The 21,493-nt window shown below is 35.4% G+C and overlaps 1 protein-coding gene and 1 long non-coding RNA gene across 2 annotated transcripts; both read left to right on the top strand.

Annotated features, from left to right (window-relative positions):
• The first annotated feature begins 1,965 nt into the window (after positions 1 to 1,965).
• On the top strand, positions 1,966 to 2,628 carry LOC145166817 (anti-muellerian hormone type-2 receptor). Its single transcript, XM_079085854.1, has one exon. The coding sequence runs from the start codon at positions 2,029 to 2,031 to the stop codon at positions 2,548 to 2,550; it is 522 nt and encodes a 173-aa protein (XP_078941980.1). The 5' UTR covers positions 1,966 to 2,028; the 3' UTR covers positions 2,551 to 2,628.
• Positions 2,629 to 9,611: 6,983 nt separating this feature from the next.
• Positions 9,612 to 10,303, top strand: LOC145162732 (uncharacterized). Its single transcript, XR_013739284.1, has 3 exons — positions 9,612 to 9,727; positions 9,857 to 10,079; positions 10,229 to 10,303. It is a non-coding gene; the product is annotated as an uncharacterized LOC145162732 (long non-coding RNA).
• Positions 10,304 to 21,493: the final 11,190 nt, after the last annotated feature.

Here is a 21,493-nt window from a genome sequence, read left to right as displayed (position 1 = left end):
CTACTTTGGAGCTTACAAAGTACGACTTCTCGATATTCATATACCGAGTGTGTTATGTCAAATGAGTTTCATATGCGAAAGATGAAGGTAAAAAGTTGAATCACTTTTTATTTTTTCACCGAATAACCTAATTTGAATTAAAAAAAAGTATGACTTTATAATCTCCAAATTTGGAATTTGATGTGTCCATTGATAGCACTTGCTACAAAGAACACAATAAAAATAAGTTCAACTAAAACAAAGTTTGTATGAAAGAATTATGAAGATTAAACATTAGGTAAAAAACAAGATTTTCACATATCGTCACTTGCAAAAATCTTAGATTTTAGCAGGTGCTCTATGGCTATGGGTTATTTTTGAAATTTTTTTTCTGGAAAATGGTTGGAAAAATCAACCTAATTAGTCATTTTCTCTTTTTATAATTAATAAATGTAAATTTCAGAGACTTAAAAAAACTCAATAAATTTACTTAAACACTAATATGAATAGTTTTTTTAAGGGCAAATGTCATATTAGCCCATCGAACTTATCGTATTTGTTTTAAAAGGTTACCCAACTTTTTTTTGTATATTAAAAGAATGAACTCTGCTTTAACCTGTTAAAAAAGTCACTTAACCCACTATAACAGGTTTTAAACTCATTGTAGCCAAATATTTCAATCAATCAGAACCAATACCCTTTAAAATAGAAATATGTGACAGAATCCCACAATTTCAAAACCCCATCAAGAATTTTCCTTAATTGTTCTTATATGTGTGGAATTTTCTCTCTGTAATGGGCTTAGATGCTATCAAACCCTCACCAGTGCCGACCGGAGAAGAAAACACACCAAATCAATCTGCTTCACTTCTATCATTCGACACAGATATCACCACCATCCCAACAAAACACTCCACCACCACTGTCCTCCTCTTCTCCCTCCTCCTCACCACCCACGTCGCTCTCTCCGCCGCCTTCGTTTTCGCCTTCCTTTTATTTTCCTCGATTACATCCACCAACCACCACTACAACACCACCGCTCTCCAAATCGCCCGTCCACTCAGTAAATTCACTCACTCAGTCGTCATCCTCATTTCCTCAGATCAGTTCCGATTTAGGTACTAATGTAAAACCCCAACACCCAACATCCAACGACTAAGTCAAAAACGGAACCGAAGCTGAAATGGATTGATTCCAGTTTACCCAACGTTAACTTTCCCAAATCACTACTCAATCGCCACCGGATTATACCCTGCTTATCACGGAATCATAAACAACAAATTTACTGATCCAATCGCAGGTGATACTTTCACAATTGCCAGCCATGAAATGGTGGCTAGGCGAACCCATATGGGACACAGTCGCGAACCAAGGGCTCAAAGCGGCTACATATTTCTGGCCTGGATCCGAGGTAAAAAAGGGTTCTTGGGCTGGCCATTGGAGAAAAACGTTGCAGGTTTTCTCGGTAATGGAAAAAGATAAAATCTCCCCTAATTTGCTTGTATGTAACATCACCATTTACGTTCTTGTGAAATCTAACAATCTGGTTAACCACAAATTTGTTGTTCATGAAGTACATTTAGGATATTTCAATGGAGGCGTAGGTTATGGTCAAACAATGGTCGAGGCATAGATTTTACACGCTTATCCGGTATTAGGTCACATAAGGATGTTTTAAAACAGGAAAACGAGAGTTCATTCCTTAATGTACAAAAAAGAATTTGGGTGACCTTTTAGAACAAACACGATAAGTTCGATGGATTAATATGACATTTGCCAATTTATTAAAAGACTAGCTTGTAAAATATATTTGGTTCGTGCCAACCTAAAAAAAACACAAAAAATATACTTGGTGTGATATACTAAACAAAATAAAATTCGAGTTAATAATAAATTATCACTCTTAATTGAATTGGTAAGAAACAAAATTTGAGTTAATAATAATTGATTCTTTTATTAAATTAAATATATATAGCACAAAAAAACATATTTTCTAAATGAAATCACACACCGTTCATCACATTATCCCTATTATCTCTTCCGCCAAGAATGGAGCTCTCAAAAATGTTGCTCCCATCTCCGACTTCCATCTCAATCCCTCCAAAACCTTACATTTCGCAATGCTTTCTGTACAACCGATCGTCATCCACCTCTCGCCGCCGTCTCAATCTCCGATCCATGGCTAAGCAAACCGGCGAAGAAGTTTCCACCAACGGGATTACAGAGAAACTGGCAATAGCCGGTGGGTTAATCGCGAACCCAGTAATCGGGTGGTCTCTTTACACCCTGAAGACCACCGGCTGCGGCCTGCCGCCTGGTCCCGGCGGATCCCTTGGCGCATTGGAAGGCGTTAGCTACTTGGTGGTGGTGGGGATTGTGGGGTGGTCTTTGTATACCAAATCGAAAACCGGGTCGGGTCTACCTAATGGACCTTTTGGGTTGTTGGGTGGTGTTGAAGGGTTGTCGTACTTGGCATTGGTGGCGATTTTGGTGGTGTTTGGAGTTCAGTTTTATCAGCAGGGTTCGCTCCCTGGTCCGGTTCCCGTTCCCGGTGACCAGTGCTTTGGTTGAGGTGACGTGTAAATTTTCAACATTTTTGTATTGTTATAAGTTTATAACTACAATAATTATATCATATTTGTTTTAATATTGTATTGTGTTATATATACTGTTTTGAAATATAAATATGACCGTATGTTTAAAAAAACAACAAATTAAATGAAAGGTCAGATAATTCGGCCGAAGCCAAATTTTCACATCATGATCTTCGTGATCAATGGAATAATACCCCTGACATTAATACAACAAATGCATTAAACTACAAACAAAACTAAGGCGAAAAATGACCACTTTACTCTTGAGAAGTAAAGCTTGAAAATAATATCCCTGGAATGACGTTAATACAACAGATGCATTAAACTACAAACAAAACCAATGAAAAAAAATGATCAATTTACCTTTTAGAAGTAAAGCTTGACAATAATACCCCTCCAATGACGTTAATACATCAGATGCATTAAACTACAAACAATGAAGTACCATTGCCTATTACAACAAACAAAGTCAAAATTCACTTATGTAAAAAATGACCAACTTAACTTTACGCTACTAGTAGATGTATGGTTGTGAAATTAGGATGCCAATGAAATACCATTAAAATACTTTTAAGACACCATTAAAATACAAGGGATTGATAGTGAAGCTAGATCTGAATAAAATGGAAGTAACCACGGTATATAGACCTATATACAAAATTGTATACAACACTTTATATAATAGAACTGTATACAGCACTTTAATCAACATACCTCTCTCTCTCTCTCTCTCTCTCTCTCTCTCTCTCTCTCTCTCTCTCTCTCTCTCTCTCTATATATATATATATATATATATATATATATATATATATATATATATATATATATATATATATATATAGACTTGTGACAGGGGTATCTTGGTCTTTTGTTTATATTTTATCACAAATAGTTTCATATGACCATAATAAATCAATCATGACTTGGATCAATTGTCATTTACATTTTTTTTGGAACGACAAATACATTAAAGAACTAGCAAGATGCTAGCAAAAGATTACAAAGTACAATCATTAAAAGGAGACATACACCAATCAAACCAACAAATAGACTTAGACAAAGACCTATGTTTGATCCGGTTGAAAGCAACTAATTGAATATCATCCGCCGTTCTAAAATGGGAACATCTCCTGTTGTTGAACACCAATGAGTTTCTCGCCTTCCAAATGAACCACAAAACCGTATATAATAAGGCGAAAAAGAGTTTCTTCTGCTTTTTACCAATAAACGAGGCTTTTAAGCACAACAAGAAATCTTCCATGCAACTCGGAATTAACGGGATCACACCACACCAAGAAGAAAACCAATTCCAAATCAAAGAAGAAAAAGAACATGATAAAAACACATGGTCGACGTACTCCTCATCATTTCCACACATCGCACAAACATTGGAGTTAAGCACAATCCCTTTATCGACCAAATTACAAGCCACCATAATCCTGTTCAAAAACACCCTCCAAACGAAACAGTTAATTTTGATAGGAATCCAATTTACCCAAAAGAAGCTCTGCAAACTACCGCCATCATACAACTTCTGTTCCATTAGGTTCCTAAACGACTAGACAAAAAAAATTCCTGTCGAATCACCTTTCCACAACCACTTGTCCGGACGATTAGAGAAGCAGGAACCGGCAACAACATCTCTCACTCTCATCAGCTCCTCGATTTCAATGCCCCTTCTTGGTTGCCTTTTCCAATCACCAATAAGCACAACCCTCTCATCAATCATAAACCTCTCTGATACCATGAAATTCTTATTAGCTTCAATCTTATATAAGCCCGAAAAAGTATATTTTAAAGTCAAATCACCTCACCATTTATCCTTCCAAAAATGACTTTGATCACCAATCCCCAAAATTCTACAAAAAGCTCCTCAAGGGAGATATCACAATCCTTAAGCTCCCAAGCGATTTGAAAAATATTTCGCCAAGTACCAGGAATACCCTTCTTAGCAAACGTTTTCCCATCAATACAAGAGGTATTATTTAAGGCTTTGATGCAAGATGTCCAAAGAGAGTTACTTTCAGTTTTTAACCTCCGCCACCATTTGGTAAGAAGCGCAACATTCATAGAACATAGATCACCAACACCAAGACCACCTAACTTTTTAGGTTGCGTAACCTTCTCCCAAGCGACCCAATGTATCTTTGTATGTTATCGTGCCCGCCCCAAAGAAACCACCTTCTTAATCTCTCTAATAACTCAATCACCTTTGATGGAGCTTTGAAAAGAGAAAAATAGAAGAGAGGAAGACTCCCCAAAATGGACTTAATAAGAGTGAGTCTTCCTCCAAAAGAAAGATTTCTAGCCTTCCATGAAGATAGATTTGATTTGAATCTATCCGCAATGATATTCCAATTCTTATCAAGTTTCATGTTGGCGCCAATAGGAAGCCTAAGGTAAGTAAAAGGAAAAGAAGCCGACTCACAATGAAGAATATTCGCAAAACGAGTAACATCAAGATCGTCCACTCCAATACCAAAAACTATACTTTTTTGAAGATTCACTTTCAATCCCGAAGCCATATTAAAACATCGTAGAATTCTATTCAAATTGATAAAATTAACTTTGGACCATTCTCCCACAAACATAACATTGCCCGCATACATAAGGTGAGATAAAGTATGACCATTATGAGGTAAAGAAATAGCTTTAAAAATGAACCGATCACAAGCTTCCTTTATTGAGATGCTAAGACCCTCCATGGCAATTATAAAAAGAAAAGGAGATAGATGATCTCCTTGTCTCACACCTCTCCTAATAATAAATTCATTCGTAGGAGAACCGTTTACCAAAATGGAAGCTTTCCCAAAAGAGAGACATCCTTTCATCCAATTTCTCCATTTGACCCCAAAGTTCATTTGGTCAATAATCGAGTAAAAAAAACTCCAATTAAGAGAGTTGAACGCCTTATCGAAATCCACTTTGAAGATAAGCACTTGTTTCTTAATCTTCTTCTCCCAAGAAAAAATATCATTAATAATAAGCAGACCATCAAATATACTTCTACTCTCCACATACGCCGATTGCTCCAAGCTAATAATCTTTCCAAAAAATTTCTTAAGTCCCCAAGAAAGAAGTTTTGAAAGAATTTTATACATGCATCCGATAAGATTAATCGGCCTATAATCATTTAAAAATAAAGGACCGGGCTTCTTCAAAATTAAAGAGATAAAAGAGGCATTGCAACCAATACTTAACTCTCCCATGTCTTCAAATTCTTTCAAAAACTTGAAAATATCATCTTTTAGAACATCCCAAAATTCCTTCAAAAACTTGAAGGTGAAACCATCCGGTACCGGGGATTTGTCGCTGCCACAACTCCAGATTGCATTCTCGACTTCATCCAATGAAAATGAAGCTTCCAACATATCCCTATCTTCAATTGAAATCTTTTTAAAATTGTCATTTATAATTTTCGGCCTCACCAATTCAATCTCATCAAATTTAGAAGAAAAGAATTCCAAGCTTCATTCTTTATACACATAGGGTCAGTCTCCCAATGATCCCTAATAATAAAACCATTAATTCTGTTTTTCTTAAGGTTCTTGTTGATAACACCATGAAAGTATTTACTGCTCTAATATCCATCCCCCTCCCATTGTCATTTACCTACCGTGATATATTAAGCCAATATAACATTACACTATTGTCATTTACCCGTTGTGATGTATTTTAAATGAAATAGCAACACACTTTAATTTCTTTTTACTTTCATGCCTGATTGCATGTTTTTATGTGTTATAACAACATACTTTCATTACTCGTGAGAATTAAATTTTCATGTCTAATGTCAAGGGTATAATATCACTATCAAACTCAAGCGACAAAAATGTCTAAGTCCAAATTGTCAAGATCAAAATTGTGAAGGGACAAAACTATAAAGTGCATTGCTTAATCTGTCACATTGCATTAATATGCCATAAGTGCAATGACCCAAAAGGGGTATTTTTGTCAAATACCATGAGTTATACAAATGAGTTTTTGACACTTCATCAAGAAACATGTATCCATGTATTACTTTTACTTTCAAAGATATACCAAAAATTCTTATTTGTAACATACATGACACATATGCACATTTAGTCACAGATGCACATATGCATAATACATCACATTTAGTTACAGATGCACAATTAGTCATTATTGGGAGTATTTAAGTAATTATATAATTTTGTTTGTTGTTACTTTTACAATTAGTTTGTTATAGTTAGTTGGTAGAATAGTGAGTATGTTAGAATGTACAAATTAGTATAAGCTTGTATATAATGATGTAATCTATTTTTAGGTAGCTTAATGAGAAATTTAGAAGCTCTCTCTCTCTCTCTCTCTCTCTCTCTCTCTCTCATTTCTTCTCAAACTAGTTAACATGGTATCAGAGAAATGCTCTGTTTCTTCTTTCAATAATGGTGATTTATAATTCAATCATATTTGTTTCATCTATCATCTTATAATTGTGTTCTGATTTGTGTGTTTTATCATATAACACGTGGAGTCTGTATATTATGCATCTAGTACATTTTCATTCAGAACTATATAACACATGACATTTATACCCTTGACCATAGACAAATATATATGAGTCTGTAGGGGCAATTTGATCAAAATTACATTAGAGTCTACAAACATGGGCATATATAGATTTGAGCAGAAGAGGGTGGGTCGATCAAATCCTAGATAACTTTTTTGCGTATGTACTTCATTCCCCCCTTAAGTTAATTTATTTCCCTTAATCCACATAGGAATTCCATGTCACTTTTATTTTTCCTTGATTATTTTTTACACGTAATAACTTTTCTTTTACCTATAGATGTTGGTTACTAGTGGATGCAATTTGAATAAAACATAAAGTTCTTTGGTGCTTTTTGCACAAAACGATTATTTAGATGACATTTTTTAAACAAGACAAACTTGGATGGTGTTTTTTGAACGTTTTTGAAACATACTTACCCTTATAAGTTATTTCCCCCCGTACTTACTATGAAGGTTTTTGAAACATACGGTCGTTTTTGCTCTCAAGATATGGAGACAATATTTGTATAGGTTCTTGCTCGGGTTAGTATTTGGGTTCATAGGTCAACCCGCCAACCTGTTTAATTTTTTAATTTTTAATTTTTTTAAGGGTATTACCATTTTAAGCAGGCTCCCTCGGAGGTGGTTCACTATTTGGTAGTTCACCGCATAATATATTAGATTTAAGTTATACGACTATGCCTATCAACCTATGCTTATGCGTACGCTAAATCAAACTAGTCCTCAGTATAACACAAATAATATTTGGGTTCATGGGTCAACCCACCAACCCGTCAACCCGTGAACCCGAATCTAAACCATGAACTCAAATTTGACCCACAACTTGTAAACCCATATAATTAGAGGGGTTAGATGGGTCGTGTCCGGGTTGATGTTTCTAACTCGACAACCCGCGACACGAATAATTATATGGGCCGTGTACGTGTTGATGCATTCTGACTCGCAAACCCAAACCCGACATGATTTCCATCCCTAGTTCCGTATACGGGTGGGACCCAACATACATTAGTGGATGAGGTACAAAAGTCCAAGTTTTCTATTCATCCGGGTGCGAAAGCTAAACAAGATGTATAAAGACTTTTGAGAGGATTATTGGTGGAATTGCATGAACCTGGATGTGGTATGGTAGTTGAGAAATGTTTGACTTGTCAGGAAGTCAAGGTTAAGCATTAGAAGCCTGATGAAAAGATTTAGCCTTTAGAGATCCCGATGTGGAAGTTGATCCCATTACTATGAATTTGACACCAATTTGTTGAGGATTCCTCAGAACGTGTATGTGATTTAGGTTATTATGGATAGATAATAGATTGACCAAGAGTGCCCATTTTATAGCGATTCATGAGAGCTCCTTATTTGAGAAGCTAGTTGACATCTATGTAAAGGAGGTGATTCCCCCTCAAAAAGCAATAAAACAATTTCCACAACAATAAATATGAAAAGAAACTTTAGCTACTTCAATTAAGTAGAAATTGAACAAAAAAAAGAAAAAAAAATACGAACATATGTTGTAGTAAAAACTAAGGTTTCGAAAAACAAAAAAAGAGTGAAAACTCTAACGATATCAACTAATTAAACAATTTCAACAACAATAAGTACAAAATGAAGCATTAACTACTTCGATTAACCATAAATTTAACAAAAACAAAGATAAAAAAAGTAGAATTTCAAAACACATGAATACCTGCTTTTAGTACTTAAAATCGAACAACAATGAAGCTAAAATATGGATATTGAAACACGATCACGAGATCGAATGAACAATTAGATGAAGGATTTGCAGAAAATAAAGATTAACGCCGACTATATAGGCGATATTGACCATTATGCCCTCGAAATATTTTCCCTTAACAAGAAAACCCCAAAAAAGCTTGTGTTAATTTAAAAAAGTCACCGCTGCTATAATTAAGAAATACAAATTTTTGAAAAAACCGCATCCACTCGTTTGTTTAAACAAAATGTTACGATTTGTCATCCCAAACTTCACCAAAATTAAAGTCCTCACCCGATCATATATATATATATATATATATATATATATATATATATATATATATATATAATTTAGATTTTTATAATAATAATGATAAAATAGACTTTTACTAAATTGATTTAAATGATAGTATGCGTTTGGATATAGAAAATTTTAGACCCTTATGCTGTTAATTTTTTTTTTTAAGTTAATGTTATATATAATTTATTTTTTTGGCATACTAAATGTAATAAAGAACTTATATAGACCCATTACTCATAAATAAATCAATAACATTTGCATCACCTATCGCCTGTTTACCACAACCAATTTACAATGAATTTAAATGAAGACTATTGAAAAGCTATTACTATGAAATCTTAAGTTTTGAAGTTAAATACATTTATTCATTTACCATTAAAAGAAGTAATGTTCATTTAATCGGTTACAAACTTACAATAGTTAAATGCTAAATAAGTTTCATTTGGAAAGTCTTATAAAAAGATGAAAGTGAGTGAATGAGTCAAAACATTCACATAAACATAACACATTCCATCATTTGAAGTTTTGAAGTTCAAAGATTTACATGGCACCAAAATCTCTTTCATTGTGTTTTTTTAGTTTCCTCATTGTTTGTTCTACTTATGTGGAAGTAAGACACCTACAAGTGACAACTCTAGTATATTATGAATTAATTATTTGTACCTTCAAGATTATATTTTTTAAAAACTAGTTTTTATAATGACATTGGTGTTTTCATTGTTTTTGGGTGATTGTACAGGGGAAAGAATGGTGTGTGGCTCAAACCCATGCGCCAGAAGAACGACTAATCCAGTTTATGAACGATAAATGTTTGTATATTGATTGTCGTCCCATTACATGGGGAGGGTCGTGTTATGAACCGAATACCGTGCGAAATCATGCATCATATGCTATTGACCTAAATTTTCGGGTTAATGGTGAATGTGATCCGAGTTTCGCCACTATAGCTGTTACTGATCCTTGTAAGTCATTTCCTATAATATTTTTATTTATGTGCGTATTCTTTTTTTTTTTTGGCAAGGATTTAAATTACGAGTAATGCGCATTTGACAGTGAAGTATGGTTTTTTGGATTTGGTTAACGTATATTATGTTTTTACGTGTTGGTGCAGCTTTCCGTTCGTGTGTCTATCCATGAGAATTAGCATCTCGATATGTTTGAGTTGTAGATATTATAAGAATAGTCTATATGTAATTTTCTTGATCAAAAAAATGTGAAATGGAAAAATTTGATGAATAAAAAACCATTCATATCTAAATTTTGTGCATTTAGTTATCTTAAAGTTGCAATCAAATTGTTAAACCTACGCAAACCAACTCATCGTAATTTGGGTTCTCGATAATGTGCACGATAATTTTATTTATATGTGTATCAAGTAAAACTTTAGTATGTGGGAAGTGAAATTGTGTCATGGGTGCTTTTAAGAAGATTTTTATTTTACACTTCCTCATAGCCTCAAGGACTTTCATAGTGCGACATAATCAAAGTTGATTTAATGTTTAGAATTGTATGTCTAATATTACATTTATTGTATGTGTGGCATTTTTACATAAAAATAATATAAAGTTATATCCAACTCCCTTTCATATCTTGTATCATTTTGGTTTAAATGAATATATTAACACTTTGGTGTTATACAATCTTTTACACAAAAATGGGGTTAGAGTTTCATGTTTTACTTTTAGCCCCTCCAAAATTTTCATGTTTATTCATGTCTAGTTTATTAAATATGAATAATATATTTTAAATTTATCCTACGCGCTTAAGAGGGCTGACCCCGATAGTGGTCTCACTAGTCTTCCTAAGACTATATATTATTTTGACATGTGTTCAAATTTGACAACTTATTTGAAGACTGTAGATGAGTTTAACACCGGACATTTAGAATAATGTATGTTGAGAACTAGGATGTACATATTGACGTTTACTTTTGAAACACTCATCGCATGAGTTACTTAAATAATCTTTAATAAAACATTTCAAAATAACTTTCAAAGTACACGTTTAGATACGATCCTAAAACATAAATTTCAAAAATAAGGTTTGGTAAATACATCATCTGAGAGTGTAAAAATAGTTATCAAAGAAAAGGTTTAATAAGTCCTTACAATAGTTATAATATCTTCTAAATGTCCAAAGCTTCTTAATCTTCTATTCTTATAATAAACATCCACTAACCTGCAAAAATATATCAACAAAATGGGTTAGCTGTGGAGATCCTAATGAGTACAATCCTAGGGTTAGACATTAAATAGATATCATATGAATGAATACTTAAGTAATATATAAATATACAAACCCGTACCTTATCAAAACAACAAAATTCATCAAAAATAAAGTTGGGGGTAAAACATAACATAACTCAAAGTACATTGTCATTAATGTCAAATCTTATACAAACATCAGAAGTAAATAAAACTATGTAATGCAACTAAGTGCCCAAAACCAAGTCACCTCAAGTGCAATTCCTCACCAGAAACACCTTAATTCCAAACTCTTCATCTCACGACTAATTAATACTAATCACCAAAATTCACCATAGATCACAACATAACACCACAAATCACCACAAGGTGTCGCATATCACCATATAACTACATAAATCCCCACTAGTCATTATTTTACTCTATGAGTCACCACAAGTCATTACCATGGTTTATCCATCATATAGTTACCATACAAGTCTCAACCCTTCCTAAGCATGAATGCATGCATTAAAGATATGGGACGTATTAACATCATAAAACATTTAAACTCCAAATATAAACCAATATCAAGTTATAATCAATAAATGGTATATAAACCTACATAAACCGAAGTCAATATATATTGATCAAATAATCAAAGTCCAAGGTATTTAAACTCATAAGGGATTAATAGTGAAACTAGATGTGAATAAGATGGAAGTAATATGACATTGTAAGATGGAAGTAAGCACGATATGCAAAACTATATATAACATTGTATACAACACTTTATACAAACAGAACAATATACAGACCTGTATATAGAACTTTAATCAACAGACCTATATATAAAGACTTATGATAGGGGTATCTTGGTATTTTATCACAGATACTTGCATATGACCACAATTAATCAACCATGACTTAGATAAATTGTCATTTATCTACTGTGACATATTAAGCCATTATAACATTGAACTATTGTCATTTACATGTTGTGATGTATTTTAAATGAAATAAAAATATACTTTCATTTCTTTCTACCTTCATGCTTGATGTCTTTCTACTTTTATACCCGATTAATTGGTTTTTTATGTATTATAACAATATACTTTCATTACCTGTGAGAATTAAATTTTCATTTCTGATGTCAAGGGTATAATATCATTGTCAAACTCAAGGGACAAAACTGTCTAGCTCCAAATTGTCAAGGTCAAAACTGTAAAGGGACAAAACTATAAAGTGCGTTGATTAATCTGTCACAATGCATTAATATGCCGTAAGTGTAATGCCCCAAAAGGGATATTTTTGTCAAATATCACCGGTTATACTAATAAGCTTTTGGCACTTCATCAAGAAACATGTAACCATCTATTACTTTTACTTTCAAAGATATACCTAAGATTCATATTTGCAACATAGCATGGCATATATACACATGTAGTCAATTTTATTACATTTAGTCACAAATGCACATATACATAATGCATCACATTTAGTCAAAGATGCACATTTAGTGATTATTGAGGGTATTTCAGTAATTATATAGTTTTGTTAGTTGTTACCGTTACAATTAGTTTGTTAAAGTTAGTTGTTAACAAAGTGTGTATGTTAGCTTGTACAACATAGTATAAGCTTGTATATAATGATGTAATATATAATTAGTTAGCCTAATGATAAATTTAGATGCTTTCTCTCTCTTTCTTTCTTTCTCTCTCTCTCTCTCTCTCTCATTTCTTCTGAAACTAGTTAACATGGTATCAGAGAATTATATGTTTCTTCTTCCATTAATGACGATTTATAATTCATTCATCTTTGTTTCATCTATCATTTTATAATTCTTTTCTTATTTGTGTGTTTTATCATATAACATGTGAAGTCTGTATATTGTGTATCTAGTACCTTTTCATTCAGAACTATATAATACATGACATTTATACCCTCGAGCATAGAAAAATATAGGAGTCTGTAGGGGGAATTTGATCAAAATTACATCAGATTCCACAAACATGGGCATAGATCGATTTGAGTAGAAGAGGGTGGGTCGATCAAATCCTAGATAGCGTTTTTCGCTTATGTGTTTTATTCCCCTTTAAGTCAATTTCTTTCCCTTAATCCACGTAGGAATACCATGTCACTTTTTATTTTTTCTTAATTATTATTTTACATGTAATCACTTTTCCTTTACCTACAGATGCCGATTACTAGTGGGTGCACATTGAACAAATCGTAAACTTCGTTGGTGCTTTTTGCACAAAATGATTATTTGGATGATATTTTTTGAACAAGACAAACTTAGATGGTGTTTTTTGAACTATTTTGAAACATACTAACCCTTATAAGTCATTTCCCCCTTACTTAATATGAACACTTTTTAATACTCTAGCCTATAAAGACTTGAGTTCATTAAAGATATGCCACCTCCAATTAACCAATAAAGGCGGATTAAAAACAAAAATACTACTAACCTATAAATATCCAACCTCATTAAGGCTTCTCCAACTAATTATCAAGTCCTATTTTATTCGAGGATGTGGTAGTGTATTGTGATATGTCTATTATATTACTGGGTGTAATTCCGATGTAGCGAGACCGGGTGATCACATATGCCTTGAGACAGTTGAATCTTCATGAGGCTAATTATCTGATGCACGAAATGGAGCTAGGAAGGGTTGTGTTTGCTCTCAAGATTTGGATACACTATTTGTATGGGGTCAAGTGTAACATCTACATGGACTACAAGAGTTTGAAGTACTCCGTGGACCATGATAACCCGAATATGAGACAATAGAGATGGTTAGATGGGTGAAACATTATGATTGTGAGATACTATACCATCCAAGTAAGGCCAATGTGGTGGCCGATGCATTGAGTCGAAAGTGGACTAATACATATCTCTACGACTTGTGTTTGAGGATGATGGTAGTTACTCCCTTGTCGGAGATGATTAGAGAGGGATATACTGAGATGGTCAAGGTGGAGAAGGTGGATAACCATAATAGAAAGAAAGAGTCTAGGGTCAGGTTCCTACTTTTGTTAGAGATAGTTGAGGTTTGTTGACTCGATTTGGAAATTCTCGATACGACCCACGACACGACATGTACCCGACACAAAAATAAAAGGGTTTGGGTTGAGATTTTTGACCCGCTAACCACCAAATAAACGGGTCGTTTTCGGGTTAGTATTTGGGTTCACAGTCGCCAACTCGTTTACTTTTTTAATTTTTAAGGGTATTACCATTTTAAAGCAGGCTCCTCGGAGGTGGTTCACTATTTTGTAACGTCCCGATTTTCAACCCAAAATTTTCATTTTTATTTATTGAAATATATCAGAGTATAATTACATTTATGTGGAGACATGTTGCGAATGCGTGTGTGTACAATTGAGTCTTGCCTTTCTCACGAATAATTGAAGTACCTGAAAAACATTTATAATCAACTGGGTAAACACGATGCTTATTGAGTTCCCCAAAATTCTATATACCATAATATATATACATGCATGCAACTAGTGACTCACGATCTGTCAATAATATGTATTCTTACGGCCTACACGCCATTTAATTAACACAAGTCTATGTGTACTTATGACTCCTTTTGGATTTTGAAGAAACTCAGTTTGTCATCTCTAATGACCTTCGACATTCTCATTGTAGTACTACTAGTTGCCCTACCGTAAGTGGTGTTCTTGCATGACCAAAAAAAGATAAGGTCGTAACAAGCACAATGTTGTATAGGAACGCACTAATGCACACGTATAACTAAATGGTACAAGGGGTTATTACTATCGTAGTCGAACTACTTGCAACAACGACGATTGTTGAATTCACTCTATTCTTCTCGTTTTTTCTAGGACGATCACCTTGTCGCGATCCAGTTGTCCTTATTCATTCTCATGACTAAAGTGGGTACTACAACGGGCGAGGTTCTCAGAACTAACTCTCTTACACAATTCTACTTTATTCGGTCTCGATCTTTTATGGCCACTTGGGCCCGCTCTTAGAGTCGCTCTCATAGACATCGCCATACCACATGTAATGATGGAAACAACATAAAATGAATTTATAGTACTACCCACACTATCTACCTAACTACTAGTGTCTTAGCAACTTTGTGACTTTTCCTGATCCAAGTGCGAGTCTTGTGCTTCGGGTAGTATAGGCCTATGCTACCTTTCACATACACTAATACGTGTCCCAAAAATTGTCTCACAGTTTCCGAATCACTTCCAATAATCCTGATAACAATCTCTAAACATATATATATATATATATATATATATATATATATATATATATATATATATATATATATATATGTGTGTGTGTGTGTGTATGTGTGTGTGTGTCCCCACGAGCACATACACATATTTTTCCTAGACTCCACTAGGACTTTGCATCTTTACCGATGTCCTACTTTACGAATATATACCCTATCAAGCATATACTATACTTCCTAGAATCTCCTTCTAGGATTCCCTTTAACTTCACCCTACTATTAGACGAGGAAGAACTTCTATCAATACTAACTATTTATCCGAAGAATAAAATTGCATGCCGCTAAAATCAAACAGTCTTTCGACTGAAAGATCCAACACTACGATGGTTAGACTTAGACGAGAGATGCGTAATAGCGCCAAATCAAGCAATTTAAAACTATTTAATTTTGGTAGCATGCAACGTAACATACTTGTTGAATAACTAGTTAATATTAATATAGGTTCTAAGCAACAATTAACAAGCAAGTTCCGAGGCTATAAGATATCTTAGGTATCAGACAATTCTAAATGGCAATTTCTGAAAAGATCCCTAGCCTACATACTAGCATGAATTTCTAACATTTCACTTATAACCAATCATAACACATATGAATATTTTGGGAATCACTTTCCTTTCTGAGCTTTGGCTAACTGTATGCATCATATTCTTTCCTTTTTGTATTATTCTTTTGATGAAAATATATCTTAATGACGCAGATCCTTAGTTTGAGTCCGCAATCACATGATTATTCATCCAGTTCACTCAAACCAAGGCTCTGATACCTACTTGTAACGTCTCAATTTTCAACCCAAAATTTTCATTTTTATTTATTCAAATATATCAGAGTATAATTACATTTATGTGGAAACATGTTGCGAATACGCGTGTATACAGTCAAGCCTTACATTTCTCACGAAACATTGAAGTACTTGAGAAACATTTATAATCAACTAGTTAAGCACGAAACTTAGCAAGTTCCCCAAAATACTATATACCACAATACATATACATGCATACAACCAACGATTCCCGATCCGTCAATAATATGTGTACTTACAACCTACATGCCATTTCGTTAACACGGGTCTATGTGTACTTACGACCTACATACAATTTCGTTAACTTGAGTCTATGTGTACTTACAACCTATACACCATTTCGTTAACACGGTTCTATGTGTTGTTACGGCCTACACATCATTTCGTTAACACGGTTCAATGTGTACTTATTACCTACACGCCATTTCATTAACACACATGCCTATAGGCTCCCGACCTCTTTGTCGTTCCACCATCATCCCTAACTAAATCTAATATCATAACAATTATGCACATAGAGACTGCAATTTAGATTCTACTAGTGCATACACATTTATACTTTCTACTATACCAGTTTACACTTAAGCACATAGAGACTATACTATCAGCTCTACTATACTAGCTCTCTGTCCTAACATACATGGACATGTATTTTAATACATAGTATAAAGAGATAACTCACCTGGACAATTACTCAGAAGATTGACAGCTATCTGGGTGATCCTACTGGCGATCCAACTGGTGGTAACGTGCCTAATAAGTATTAACCTATAATACTATAACTTATTAATCCCTATGACAATTTGGTATTGAAAGCTAGATATTTTACTAATCGCAATGAATACTGAGAGTTCTATCAAATAAGGATCAGCTAGACAGAAAAAGTTGGGAGGCAGGACCATTTCGACATATAGCTTTTCTGAAATCCAACAACCAAGTCAACATGACCATTCTAGACACCTCTCCCGTAAGTAGATCAATCAAAATTATAACTGGAATTACTGATAAATCTTATTTATATATCCATAACAAGGTTGTGAATATAAATATAAGTTACACTTAAAGCATAACTTAACTTTTAAGGATCCTAGCAAAAAACAGGAAGATCGCAGGCAGGGATTCGATACCAAGCACTTCTATTTGCTTCGTCGTCAGCCTCATAGCTTCACTAAAGTGGAGTTCCTCAGACTCCCAAAAATACCCCAAAAGTCGGATCTTGGAGAGAGATGAGAGAGTTTGGAGTGAAGAGGGTGTGCGAAATGAACGAAACTGGAATACCCTATTCATTGCAGGGAGGCGCGCCGCACACTATAGAGGTACACCGTGCTTATTGTTGGGGATGGTAACATGGATCCTCTCGTATGCTCACACGTGACAAAAACCTGGTGGGTTGCGTCAGGATGTCTTTGCGCGCCGCATACCTTATCTGCGCGTGCGAAAACTTAACATTCTTCAAAAATAAGTATCTTCTTCATACAAGCTCCATTTTCAACGTTATTTATATCCACGTGTAGATATCAACGAGTTCTACAACTTCGATTTAGACTCCTGTAACGACCCAATTTTTACAAAGAAAATTTTCATTTTTGAATAATTAAACACATTTCCAATATTAAGAAATCCGGTTATAATTGTTTTCAAAACATAATTCAAATACAACTTTTATTCCAAATGATGAGAATAAAGTTCTCTTAGATCGATAGATTCAAACAGATATTAACACAAAAATAACAAGTAATAAAAAACGAAGAACACCAATATGAATCAAACAAATTTCGAATGATTAAAACAACAACACCTCAGAAGAGCTCGATGAAGAACTTCTGCTGTAGAGGCGTGCTAGGGTTACAGTACTCGTTCAAGGAAAATAATCAAGAAGCGTAACAAATCTGATGCATGCATGCACCATAAATACTAAACCCTAAAGACAAACACACGGTTGGACATACCCAAACCGTGAATACATATCGACCAAACTAACTAAGCCCAATGGCACAACCCATATACTCAACAATCTCCCCCTTTACGCCAATTGAGGCGAGAGATCACTTCGGTTGAGAAACGGTGGTTTTCTTCACAGTCTTGAACAGCTTGGGGATGATGGCAAGAAGAGTTTAACGAAAGTTAATGTACCACCGAAGCATATCTGTAAAAACATCTTCTTATCTGCTTCACTGTTCTGATTGCACCTTTGTATGATATCGAGAATATGCTCCAAGCAAGAAGTGGAGAACAGGTGTTTGTCAACAAGAGCGAACATGCATTTTTGACCTTCGCCCCTGATGAAAATGACTGTATGAAACTGTGGGTCGATTTTTCCCTTCATCATCAAGTTTTTGTAGCTTGCCTTTCCTATTGGCTTGATAGAGGGCTTCTTTCTCAAGGCAGAGGCGATTTCCTGATCCATCTTGGCGACTTCAAGAATATAGCACACCAACATTTGCTTAATATGATCAATGATAGGCTCATACTCTTGTTGGTTAGTCAGCAAAATATTATTCAGGAGAATCCAATCATGAGGATTCAAATTTGGAAGATCAGCGAGGGAGATCAGATGAACCGAACTGTCTGAGCCTCGGGTCACTTTGAGCTTGATATTGATAAACTTCCCTGCTGAAGTGGGTTTCAACACCTTGAATGTTCTGATCTTCTAATTACTCCAAGTCAGGTATTGAGGTTGAGAGAATGTAAGATAATACTCGATCAGGTCTCGATCAACCTTCGGGTCAGGAGAAGGGATGGAAACTGTTGACTCAAAACAATGAAAGATGAATGCCTTTCGGGTGATTGGCATATCAAATTGAGAATCCTTGGAATTCTCAAGATCGAATGAAAGGACCGGTTCGAGCCAATGTGTGCTTGGAGCTTCAATTACCTCCTTTAGAAGCTTCTCCATAGTCCATAGAGGGAACATAGATTTCCTCTGTTCTAATACATCGTTCGCTTCTTTTTGTTTCCTCTCCCTATCAACTTCTTCCTTTGCTTTACGAACCCTTTCCTCAATCTCTCTATCACTCGGCCTGAATTTGAGGCTTTCGGTTTTGGAAGATTTTCCTTCTGTATCAGACACATCATCGATTTCATCATCATCATCATCACCAATTTTCTTCTTTCGTTTGTCCTTCATACTGCCCGAAGCTTCATTACCCTTCGGTTCAGCAGTGACTTTCGGTTGAGTGATGGGTTCGCTTGTTGGAGGTGGTTGAGATTGACCCTGGGTAACATTTTCTCCCCCTTGTTTCGGAGGGACAACAGACTCTGGAACACCTTCAATTCTGCTTAGAATGTCTAAAGCAGGTCTCAATTTCTCAGCCAAGTGGCGTCAATTCGAGATTGTAAGGACCGAATCATGTGCTTCCAGAAGGTGTAAAAGAATAGAATGCACATCACCAACAGAGCTTTTGACGATTGCTCTCTCAGACTTAAGTTCTTCTATTTCCTTGGTTGCCATCTTGAGCTTTAAGTTCTGAGTTTTAAGCTGAGAAGTTCGACGATCCAGCTCATCCATTATCTTGTTTTCCACTGCTAGTTCGGATTCAAGTTGAGTAAGACGGGCATCAACGGATGAGTGAAGCTCGGTGTTGGCAGACTGAATGGATTTTCGTGTTTCCTCAAAGTGCTTCTTTTCAGATTGAAGAGAGCTGGTAAGAGTATCAACAAAAGCAGTCACCATTTGAGCATTCTTCTGAGCTGCAGCCTGAAGAGAGTCAAGAAAAATTTGAGCATCAGAAACTAGTTTTTCGACGTTTGTGGTCGCTTGCTTGCAATCCTTTGTGGATTCTTCAACAGAAATGATTGCTTCTGACAAGTGGAAGTGGAAGCATCTATAGCTTTGACAACATTGGAAATGGAAGTGTCATGCTCCTTGACAAAGGTTGCCAACAGAGCCTTGATAGCTGCTTCAGAGTATGCATTACTGGAAGTAGAAGAGGAAGAAATCAGTTGGTCAAGCTTGTCATTCAGACCCTTTAAATGCCTCTTCGTGACAGGAGCGTCATCATCATCATCGCTCTGTACTCGATATGAACTAAAATAAACAGAATCAAATTCCATTTCTGCTCCTCCAAGAACAGTGTCAGATTCGTGTGATGGAGGTGGGGATAAAGGTTTTGAGGTAACTGGGGGTTCAGATTCAAAAGTAGGTGCCCCCGTATCAGATACGTTAACATGAAGATTCGGTCGGTTGTAGTAGTAGTAGTTGTGGTAACTTTGGTGAATAAAGGGGTAGGAATGGGAATAGAAGTTGTAGTTGAAGATGAGATGGGAGGTGGACACGGAGCAATAGTAATAGAACCGATTGTGCAGGTGAAGAAGGAGGTGAGTTTCGGTTACCTTCATGAACTGGTGAGGGTGGAGGCAAATTGCCTCGAGGCGGGCTTTCGTGTTGAGAAGCGTCATCCTCACTGGACTTTGGTTCGGGCTGTGGGTTAGATGGAACGTAGTCAGAGTCACTTGAAGAAGGAGAAGGAGCTTTTGGCTTGTGTGCCTTCTTCTTAGTCTTTAGTTTCTTTGGAGCAGTAGGGGCTGCTTGTTCAGACTTTCGCTTCTTGGGAGTTGATACTTTTGAGGATTGACCTTCCTTCTCCCCTTTTCTTTCAGGTTTCTTCCATCTTTTAGCTGGTTTATTTGCTACGTCTAGGGAGCTTTGCATTTCAGGAGTAAGCTGCCTTGGCCCTGAAGGAGGTAGCTTCTTGTACTCAGTGATTACCTTGCTCTCACTGGAAACACACCTGTACATGGATTCTGGAACCGAACCAATAAACAGAAATTTCGATGGATCAGAAACAATTGTCTTCGTCGTGTGGAAAGTAGCAATAGACGACATTAGTGAGTCCGCCATGGTTGGAACGTGAAGCTTCTCCATCGCCCAATGAGTAACGAGAGTCCAACATCTAGCGCAATAGATTTCAAAGTAGCGTGAAGTAGAACCAATACTTTGAACCAGTTGAGACCATAAGATAGATCCAAAGTTAATGTTAACCCTATGGTACAGACCGTAGAGAAGGGTCATGAACGCCTTGCTTGCTCCATCAGAACCTGCAACCCTCTCCGATAAACCCTTAGAGAGGAGGGTAAATAGACCATTCCACTGAGGAGGAAGGCATGATTTCTTG

This window comes from Lactuca virosa, chromosome 3, assembly GCF_052849685.1.
Source record: "Lactuca virosa cultivar CGN04683 chromosome 3, Lactuca_virosa_CGN04683_v6, whole genome shotgun sequence".
NCBI lineage: Eukaryota > Viridiplantae > Streptophyta > Magnoliopsida > Asterales > Asteraceae > Lactuca > Lactuca virosa.
This window is presented reverse-complemented; position numbering and strand designations above follow the sequence as displayed.